Source organism: Mandrillus leucophaeus, unplaced genomic scaffold (assembly GCF_000951045.1).
Source record: "Mandrillus leucophaeus isolate KB7577 unplaced genomic scaffold, Mleu.le_1.0 Scaffold26, whole genome shotgun sequence".
Classification (NCBI taxonomy): domain Eukaryota; kingdom Metazoa; phylum Chordata; class Mammalia; order Primates; family Cercopithecidae; genus Mandrillus; species Mandrillus leucophaeus.
This window is the reverse complement of record NW_012102698.1, coordinates 3,218,790-3,228,854: the sequence shown is the minus strand read 5'-3', so window position 1 is coordinate 3,228,854 and position 10,065 is coordinate 3,218,790. Positions and strand designations below refer to the sequence as shown.

Sequence of the window (10,065 nt, the reverse complement as noted above, 5' to 3'; positions counted from 1 at the left end):
TACCTGTAATCCCAGCTACTCAGGAGGCTGAGGCAGGAGAATCGCTTGAACCTGGGAGGCAGATGTTGCAGTGAGCTGAGACGGCACCACTGCACTCCAGCCTGGGCGACAGAGTGAGACTTGGTCTCTAATAATAATAACAATAATAATAATGACCATCATCTGCTGAGTCCTGATCATGTGCCAAACTGTCCTGACCTGTCACGTGCATTACCATGTGAGTCCTCGCAGCCACCTTACTAGCAGGTGTGATGGCCGATACTGCTGACCATTCGCTATCAACAGTGTTCTTCCTGGGCACGGGGCAGAACTACCCGTCCTGCCCACTTAGAGTGAGCGTGGCCATGTGGCTTGCTTTCACTAGTGAAATGTGAGCAGGGGTGGCAGTACTGCTCCTGGGAGGATGCCTGGGGGGACTAGCCACATTCCTTCCCTCCTGTGCTGCCGGGATCCTCCGGCTGGTGGTCGCTCAGTCCCAGGGCCTGGGCTCCAAAGTGAGGATGCCGAGGAGCAGGCCTCACAGCCAGTCCACGGCGGGCAGGGAGCACGCATGGAACACCAACTTTCTGTTTAAGCCACTGAGACTGGTGGGTGCTTCTTACCCCAGCAAAAGGGTAAGCACGTTCTCACTGACACAGAAGGGCGTTATCGCTTCCTCATTCTGCAGATGATCAAACCAAGGCAGTGGGTGGCCTGCCCAAGGCTGCAGGGCAGAGCGTGGTCTCGCACCCGTGTGGTCAGGCTCCAGAGCCTGTGTGTCAGACCCTGATGCCACAACTGACACGCAACGCCTCTCTGACGAAGTGAGCCCCGACCCAAGAACTGGAGGCCCTCAGTGTGTCCTTCCTGTTGAACTGGACCGGCCTGCTTCGGCTTTTCTTTTGAGGAGGATAGTTATCCAGAACCTTGTACTAACATCCCAGGTTAATCAAAGAGCCCAGTTCTAGTTAGGAACAGAGCTGCAGAAGGCGGAGGGCGGCTCTCCCCAGTGCAGGAGTGTTTGTGATGGCACTGCCTCGCGGCATCCACATGAGGAGCTGGGGGCTGAGAATACCAGGTAGGTTGTAGACGCCCATTCAACATCTTCTAGAATACAGGAATGAATCAACTGATGAAGGAGACAATAGGGTTTAGCAAAAGCTACCCCAAAGCCCAGCAGGAAGGGCTCCATAAACACTGGTTGAACTGATGAATGAATGAGTGAATTCTCATCATCATCATCATCATCGCTTCCATAAACGAATGAGCGGATCACCAGCCAACAGTGGACTAATTGTCAAGGGTCGCATCCTGCCATTCACTTGCAGTGGGGACTGGAGCGAACAGACCCCCGTCTTTGGGCGCCCTCTGTAAAATGAAGGGCAGGGATGGATGATCTGTAAGACCTTTGCAGCTCACTGGGTTTTGAGCTCGGACTTCAGGTGTCTTGCTTTGCCCTTTGGTCCTCCCCAGCACCTGCAGTTGGCTCTCCTCATTCCTCTCCCCCGTGTTGAAAACCCACATTCTCTGGTGTCTGGTCCAGCCTCTCTAGGATTTTTGACTGCCTGCCCCCACCAGGAGGACAGTTTTGAGCTTGTATCTCCAATATATTTAGTTCACAGTGTGGTACTACTATATTTTAATGACAGCACATGCTTATAACTACACATGAATGTAGAAATCAAAAGCAATGAGGTTAAAAATGAATATGAAGCAGGGCTCTGGTATCTGCTCTCCCACACATCCTGCACAGCCTTCTTTGGGGACCATAGTTCTAGTTGACAAGCGAACCTGATCAACAAACCCAGGCAAAGTCCCCACGCACCAGATAATAGAATTGCATTTGAAAAGAAAACCTTGTCAGGGGAGGGAGAGATACCGGGATGAGCTCTAATTTCCAAAAGGAAAAGAGGGCCAGATGTGGTAATCCCAGCACTTTGCGAGGCTGAGGCGGGAGGATCGCTTGGGCTCAGGAGTTTGAGACCAGCCTGGGCAACATGGCAAAACCCTGTCTCTACAAAAATATACAAAAATTAGCCAGGCACGGTGGTGTGTGCCTGTAGTCCTGGCTACTTGGATGGCTGAGGTGGGGGGATCACCTGAGCCTGGGAGGTCGAGGCTGCAGCGAGCCGTGATCATGCCACTACACTTCAGCCTAGGCGATGGAGTGAGACCCCGTCTCAAAAACAAAAAAACCCAAAGAAACAAAAAGAAGAACCTACTTCAGCAACTTCAGCATCAGATTGGAGGGGAGGGGAGTGTGTGGGAGGAAGGGAGGCAGAGTTTAGAGGGGAGGCAGGAGCTCTCAGGAGGCCCCATTGTCCAAGCTCATCATGATCTTCTTCATCATCCCTGCCATTGGTGAGCAGCCCAGTAGCTGTTCTCGGTAAAGAGGAAGTCTGAGAGGTGGGAAGAACGGAAACCAGCACCAGCCATTGGAGCAGAGCTAGGTGGTAACAGTCTAGGGTAATGTCACCATCCTTATGTTACAGAAGAAGAAACTGAGGTGTAGAAAGGTGAGCTGACTTCCCCAGGTTACATGGCTAGTTTGGCGGGTTTCCCTCCAAGATTCAGAGCTAAGGGACAGGACTGGGTCTCATCCTTCTCCATAATCAGGCACAATCAGGCAGCCCATCAGGGTCTCTGTCAGGGCTGGTGATGTGACCAGGGAAGCAGGCTGAGACTGGGATCCCAGGGAGGCCAGAGAGCCTTGGGAAGCCGTAGTGGGTTCATCCTCCCCTCCGGTCATCGAGCCCGGGGTCTCGGAGTACGTATACCTGGTTCTTGTTGAAGTCTTTCACAGATGCACAAACCGCCTTTCTGGTGGTGCCTTCCAGCTTCTGTAGGTGCTTGGCTGCCTCATCAAACTGCAGCCTTGTCTCTGTGTAGAGGGCCTCTGAAAGGAAGCAAGAAGCAATCAGACCAACCTGGCCACGGGAGCGCCTTCCCTCTGACATGTGGCCGTTCATGCCTTTGCCTCCTACCATGTCCTTACCCATGAGCAGGAGGACAGGAACAATAACGACAGGACCTGCCTCTGAGGCTGTGGGAGAGTCAAGCTCCCAGAGGAGTGCTAGTGATCACCACTATGCTGGGGTCCTGGGACAGGCTGGTGGTGTGCCCCTTGCTGTCCTGCTCTATCCGGAGGCAGCTACAACCTTACAGTGGGCAAGAGGTACTCTACAGCCCCAGGAAATGACGTTTGAGACCTGCAGGACAAACGAAGTGGGTTGGGAGCAGATGCAGAGGTTTTGGGAAAGAATTCAGTGGAATCCAGAAGTGAAAGAACAAGGAACCCCACAGGACTCTACGGAGGAAGTGGGGCCAGATGACAGATATTGTGGGGTGACAGGAGGACTTGGTTAGGCCAGTGAGGAAGAGAAAGAGGAGGAGGAGGAGGTGAAGGGGTCAAGGTAGAAGGTCCAAACAGAAAAATGTGAAGATTTGGAGTCAAACAGAGCAGGCTCACATCTCAGCCCAGATATTTCCCAGCTGTTAACCTCAACTATTACTTAGCCTCGCTGAGCCTGTGTCCATACCTGTGAAGCAGGACACACTTCCTTCGCGGAATTATTATTATTATTATTATTTGAGACGGAGTCTCGCTGCATCGCCCAGGCTGGAGGGCAGTGGTGCATCTCAGCTCACTGCAACCTTTGCCTCCTGGGTTCCAGCAATTCTCCTGCCTCAGCCTCCAGGGTAGCTGGGATTACAGGCGTGCACCACCACGCCCAGTTAATCTTGTATTTTTGGTAGAGACAGGGTTTCACCATGTTGGTCAGGCTGCTCTTGAACGCCTGACCTCAGGTGATCCGCCCGCCTTGGCCTCCCAAAGTGCTGGGATTCCAGGCGTGAGCTACTGTGCCTGGCTTGCAGAATTATTAGGTTAAAAAAAAGTCATCGATCAGGTTTCTTCATTCCAGTATTTGTGCCCTGTGGGTCTCCTCCCTGCCTCCAGAAACAAACACCAAACTCTTTCATCTTCGATTCTGGCCTCTGAACAGTCAGTCAGCCTCACCTCTCACCGTCCATTTGTTCATTCATCCATTTAACATAGAGCCATGGAGAGCCGAGCATGGGGGTCCCACTTTGCTGGGCACAGGATACATAATGGGGAGTAAGACAGAAAGGGCTTTTCCTGCCTTCCTGGAACTTGCTGCCTAGGAGAGGAGTCATCAACCAACACAGGAATCCAGAATAAATGTATTAATGCCAACTGTAGCAGTGACAGGGAGGCAAGGACGGAGAGACAAGAGGAAACATGCTGGGGGTGCCTGGCTGAGGCGGCTGAGGTTAGGGAGGAGGGTAGGGGATTGCTCCTCTGGGAGCAAATGCCGGTCGAGACCTGGAGGACGAAAGAAGTGGGTTGGGAGCAGGTGCAGAGGTTCTGGGCTGGGAAAGGATACAGTGGAATTCAGAAGTGAAAAAGGAAGATGGCAGGAACACAGCAAGCAGAGGGGGCGGAGTCGACAGTGGAGAGGTGGGCGGAGGCCCAGCGTGCAGAGCCCGTGGGCTGCAGGAGGATTCTGCATCTCTTTCCAAGTGCTTGGGAAGCCATCAGTGGGCTTGAAGCTGGGATCAACGGGGTAGGGTGATGCTGTCCAACCCCGCATTTTTGTTTTTCTTTTTTTGAGACGAGTTTTGCTCTTGTTGCCCAGACTGGAGTGCAGTGGCAGTATCTCGGCTCACTGCAACCTCCACCTCCCGGGTTCAAGTGATTCTCCTGCCTCAGCCTCCCAAGCAGCTGGGATTATAGGCACATGCCACCACACCTAGCTAATTTTTGTATTTTTAGTAGAGACAGGGTTTCACCATGTTGGCCAGGCTTGTCTCAAACTCCTGACCTCAGATGATCCGCCCACCTTGGCCTCCCAAAGTGCTGGGATTACAGGCATGAGCCATCGTACCTGGCTGAACCCCACATTGTTTAAAAGTATCACTGATTGCTGTGTTGGGAATGGATCAGAGAGGGGCAAGAAAGGCAGTGGGGGCCATCAGAAAGATCTCGGCAGAGGTCTGTCCAGCTGAGGTGGTGGCTTGCATCACAAGGGTGACAGCAGGGATGAGGACAAGCGGACAGTTCAAAATATATGCAGGAGGTAGAAGAGACAAGAGTTAGAGATGGCCTGGAGACGGAGGTGGGTCATGGATGATTCCCTAGACTTCTGGTTTAAGGGCAAGAGGTACCAGTGAGTGGGAGGAGAAAGATGGACAAAGGAGCAGATGCAGAAGAGGATCTAGGGCTGCTTTCCAATATGTTGTGAGGGGTCCCGTGAGATGTCAAGGAGACCGCTGAAGAACCAAGCATACAGCTGAAACAAAGCCTTTTGGCCAGAAGTGGAAATGTAGACCACTTGGGAGATGGATGAACCATACAACATGTCAATGATCAAGGCTATGGAGAAAAATAAAGCAAGGGGATAGGGAATGTGGGGTGGGAAGAGGGTACAGGGTTTAAAATAGGGGGTCGGGGAGGCCTCACTGATAAGACAGCATTTTAGCACAGCCCTGGAGGAGGAGAGTGGTGATCCCTACAGATATCTGGGGAAAGACATTTCTAAGTAGAGGGAACAGCACACGCAAAGGCCCCAAGACGGAAGTGAGCCTGATGCACTCATGTCTGATAACAGCAAGATAGTGTGGAAAGAATGGAGTGAGAGGGCAGCATAGCAGGACATAAGGCCAGACTGTGAAGGCATTATAGGTCCCTGAAAAAAATCGTTTACTCTGAGTGAAATGGGGAGCTACCGTAGGATAAGGGGAGAGACCCAAAGAGCAGCTGAGAGATACTTCTTGTTGGTTTGTTTGATACAGTCTCTCTCTGTCGCCAGGCTGGAGTGCAGTGGCACAATCTTGGCTCACTGCAAGCTCTGCCTCCCAGGTTCATCTGCCTCAGCTTCCCGAGTCGAGTAGCTGGGACTACAGGTGACCGCCACCACGCCCGGCTAATTTTTTGTATTTTTAGTAAAGATGGAGTTTCACCGTGTTAGCCAGGATGGTCTCGATCTCCTAACCTCATGATCCGCCTGCCTCGGCCTCCCAAAGTGCTGGGATTACAGGCGTGAGCCACCGCGCCCAGCCTTTTTTTTTTTTTGAGACAGGGTCTCACTCTGTTGCCCAGGCTGGAGGGCGGGGGCACAATCAGGGCTTACTGCAGCCTTGACCTTCCAGGCTCAGTGATCCTCCTGCCTCAGCCTCCTGAGTAGCTGGGACTACATGAGCACGACACCATGCCCGGCTAACTTTTTAATTTTTTGTAGAGATGAGGTCTCACTTTGTTGCCCGGGCTGGCCTTGATCTCTTGGCTTCAAGTGATCTTTCCTCCTCGGCCTCCCAAACTGCTGAGATTGCAGGCGTGAGCCACTGCGCCCAGCCCAGAGATGCTGACAGCCTTAGTTCAGAACGGGAATGTTGGAGAGGGGGGAAAGTAGCTGAAAAATGGAGAGAAAAGAAGGAGTCAAGATTACCTGGGCTGGGGCCCAGGCAGCTAGAAGAAAGGAGCTGTCACGGATGTGGGTAGAAGGTCAGGTCTGCGGAGAAGAACAGAGTTATTGGACTTGTGCTGATCTTGCCAAGTGCATTAGACATCCAAGAGAAGTTAGATGGATTTATGAGTCTGGATTCAGGGAAGAGTCCAGGCCGGAGGTATAAACCTGAGAAATGATGGCCTATAGGTGGCATTTAAAGCCATGAGACCAGACGAGATCACTCAGGGGTGAGTTTAGCTGGTAGAGGAGAGCACTGGTGTGAACAACATCCAGAGGTTGAGCAGATGAGAAACCAACAAAGGACCTGGGTGGGAAGGGAACTAGTAAGAGTGGTGTTCTGAAAGCTGAATTGTATGCGGATTTCGAGGAGGAGGTGGATATCGACTGTGTGCTGTGCTGGTGTTAGGTCAAGATGAAGATCGAAAACTGACCTTGGATTGGGTGACACAGAGGTCACTGGTGAGGTTGGCCAGGGCAGTTCCAGTGGAGCAGGGAGGGCATAAATCTGGTAGGAGTGGGTTCAGAGAGAATGGGAGAAGAGGATCTGGGGAGACATCACTCATAGAGAGTAGACTGGGAAAGAAGAGGCTGGGAGGAGGATGAGCCGAGCAAGGAGACTGCAAACTAACAAGCAAAGAGGAGGGGCTCAAGAAGGCAAAGTGTGTTCCTCTCTGTGCCCGGTCCCTGTTTTGTCTTCCTCATTGCTCCTCACTATTTCATCGCCCGCTGACACACCCCAAGAGAGCAGGGATGTTACCATCTTCCTTACCAGGTCTTCCGGCACAGAGGTGGCTGCGAGGATCAGTGCTGCTCGAGTGCAGGCATGAAGAGGAGCTGGGAGAGCAGAATGCTACTGACCTCAGTGAGGATGCATTGGGCTTTCTGCAGTTCCCTCAGTGAGAGGCTGTTTCAGGCCTTGCAGCCTTTACCCAAGAGGTTCCCTGGACTTGGGGAGTCCTGGTGAGGGCATGTGACCACCATGCCTGCAACTACACCCCCAAAGTCCCCTGTAGGAACTTCTACCACAGCACCCAAGAGACTTAGGAAGACCTGCATCTTTCTATTCATCTTCCCAGCAGACTGGGAGGGCAGGGACCGAGTGTGAGTTACCTCTGCACACCAGCATCCACCTAGGACCCCAACACAGCAAGTGTTTCCTGCATGACTGAGGCGTGATTCGAGACGTTTCCCTCCTGGAGGGCAGGCTCTGACTTTTCTTTCCCCACAGGGCCAAAGCAGCATGTGGCTGTGCACATTAGTAGGACTTTAAAAAAATCCCACAAAAACTGTAGGGTGGCTTAAAAAAACAACAACAACAAGAAAAAAAAAAACACACAGAAAAACTGTAGCGATGGTTTGTTGAAGACAGCGTTGAGACAAGCTTGTCTCTTCTGTTTCATTACCTGCGCATTTTTGTTCAGCACGGGAGTTCTTCCATTCCCTTTGCTGCTGCAAAGACCATTCTCTGTTTTGTTCCTGTTGGAATTTCTTCCTCTCGTGGAAGTTTAAATCCTCTCCCATGAATTTCTGCATTCCTGATATCGTATTCCGAATATCATTATCTGACTGCCGGGCTGGAAGATCTTTCTTAAGGGCTAGGGGGTCAGACAGATCAAATTCACGGCGAGTTTCTGGCTTCTGAAAGCTCTGCTGGAAGTCACTGATAGCCTTACAGAGATTTTTCCTATCCCTCTTTATCCGGTTTTCCAATATACACATGATTTTGTCATTTTGCCTCATTTCAGCGGCTGGAAGAGATATAGCACATCCATAAGCTTAGGATTCAGTGGAAAAAATAAATTTGAATCCATTTTATTTTTTATTATTTACTTTTTTAGAGATAGGGCCTCATTATGTTGCCTGGGCTGGTCTCCTGGCCTCCAGAGATCTTTCTGCCTCAGCCTCCTGAGTCGCTGGGATTACAGAAGTGAGCCACTGAACCCAGCCCATGAATCTACTTTAAAAAGTATTTTTTTCAGTGATTGCAAAAGTAATACAACCCTCCAAAAAAGTAACACAGCCATTAAAGGATTAGTATCTTGAATATACAAAGAGTACCTACAAATCAATTAAAAAAACCCAAAAACCCAACCCAATAAATGGGTAAAGTGTAGGAACAGCCAGGCAAATCACTATAAAGAAATCTGAGGCCGGGTGCGGTGGCTCACGCCTGTAATCCCAGCACTTTGGGAGGCCGAGATGGGTGGATCACCTGAGGTTGGGAGCTTGAGACCAGCCTGCCCAACATGGTGAAACCCCGTCTCTGCTAAAAATACAAAATTAGCTGGGCGTGGTGGTGGGCACCTATAGTCCCAGCTACTTGGCAGGCTGAGGCAAAAGAATCACTTGAACCTGGGAGGTGGAGGTTGCTGTGAGCCAAGATCACGCCACTGCCCCAACCTGGGTGACAGAATGAGACTCTGTCCCCCCTCCAAAAAAAAAAAAAAAAAAAACCAAAAAAAAATAAAACCAGGTAACCAATACACTTATGAAAGGATGATCACCCATACAAGGTGGGAAACATCCAATGAATTGAAGGCAAAATATTGAAAATGCTAACAATGGCACATATTAGTATGGATGTGGGGAAACAAGATCTCTCATTTGCGGCTGGGGACGGTGGCTCACGCCTGTAATCCCAGCACTTTGAGAGGCTGAGGCAGGCGGATCACAAGGTCAAGAGATCGAGCTCATCCTGGCCAACATGATGAAATCCCATCTCTACTAAAAATACAAAAATTAGCTGGGCGTGGTGGCGCGCGCCTGTAGTCACAGCTACTCGGGAGGCTGAGGCAGGAGAATCACTTGAACCTGGGAGGCGGAGACTGCAGTGAGCCGAGATCGGTCCACTGAACACCAGCCTGGCGACAGAGCGAGACTCCATCTCAAAAAACAAACAAACAAACAAAAAAAACCTCTCATTTACTGCTTGTAGGAGTGTAACTTGGTACACTTACAACAAAACAATTTTGCAATATCCCATAAAACTACCTTTGACCCATCAATTCCACTTCTAGGCATCCCTGTCACATGTGCTAGGGACACAATTCATGGACAGTCATCGCAGTAGTGTCCACAGTGACAAAACAACTGAAAAAAAAATCTAAACCAGCCATCAGTATGGGAATGGATGAAGAAACTGTAGTTAATTCATATAACAAAATGTCATAAAACAATTAAAATGAATACTCTCTAAATGTAAATCATGGATTAATTTCAAAAATACAAACCTGAATGAAAGAAAAACATATTGCAAATGGATCTATTCAATAGGATACCATTTACGTAAATTTTAAAAACACATAAAAATGGCTGGGCGCGGTGGCTCATGCCTGTAATTCCAGCACTTTGGGAGGCCAAGGCGGGCGGATCACAAGGTCAGGAGATCGAGACCATCCTGGCTAACACAGTGAAACCCTGTCTCTGCTAAAAATACAAAAAATTAGCCGGTCGTGGTGGTGGGCGCCTGTAGTCCCAGCTACTCAGGAGGCTGAGGCAGGAGAATGTTGTGAACCTGGGAGGCGGAGCTTGCAGTGAGCCGAGATAGCACCACTGCACTGTAGCCTGGGCGACAGAGCGAGACTCCATCTCAAAAAAA

The 10,065-nt window shown here is 50.5% G+C and overlaps 1 protein-coding gene across 1 annotated transcript in view; it reads right to left on the bottom strand.

The window, feature by feature from the left end:
• Nucleotides 1–10,065, bottom strand: part of RIBC2 (RIB43A domain with coiled-coils 2) — a 21,227-nt gene that overhangs the window by 8,860 nt on the left and 2,302 nt on the right. The window contains exons 3-4 of the mRNA XM_011984036.1: nt 7,871–8,215; nt 2,757–2,875 (exon numbers count right to left, since the gene is read on the bottom strand). Coding sequence (XP_011839426.1) covers nt 2,757–2,875; nt 7,871–8,215 — 464 coding nt within the window. The remainder of the gene's footprint in view (nt 1–2,756; nt 2,876–7,870; nt 8,216–10,065) is intronic.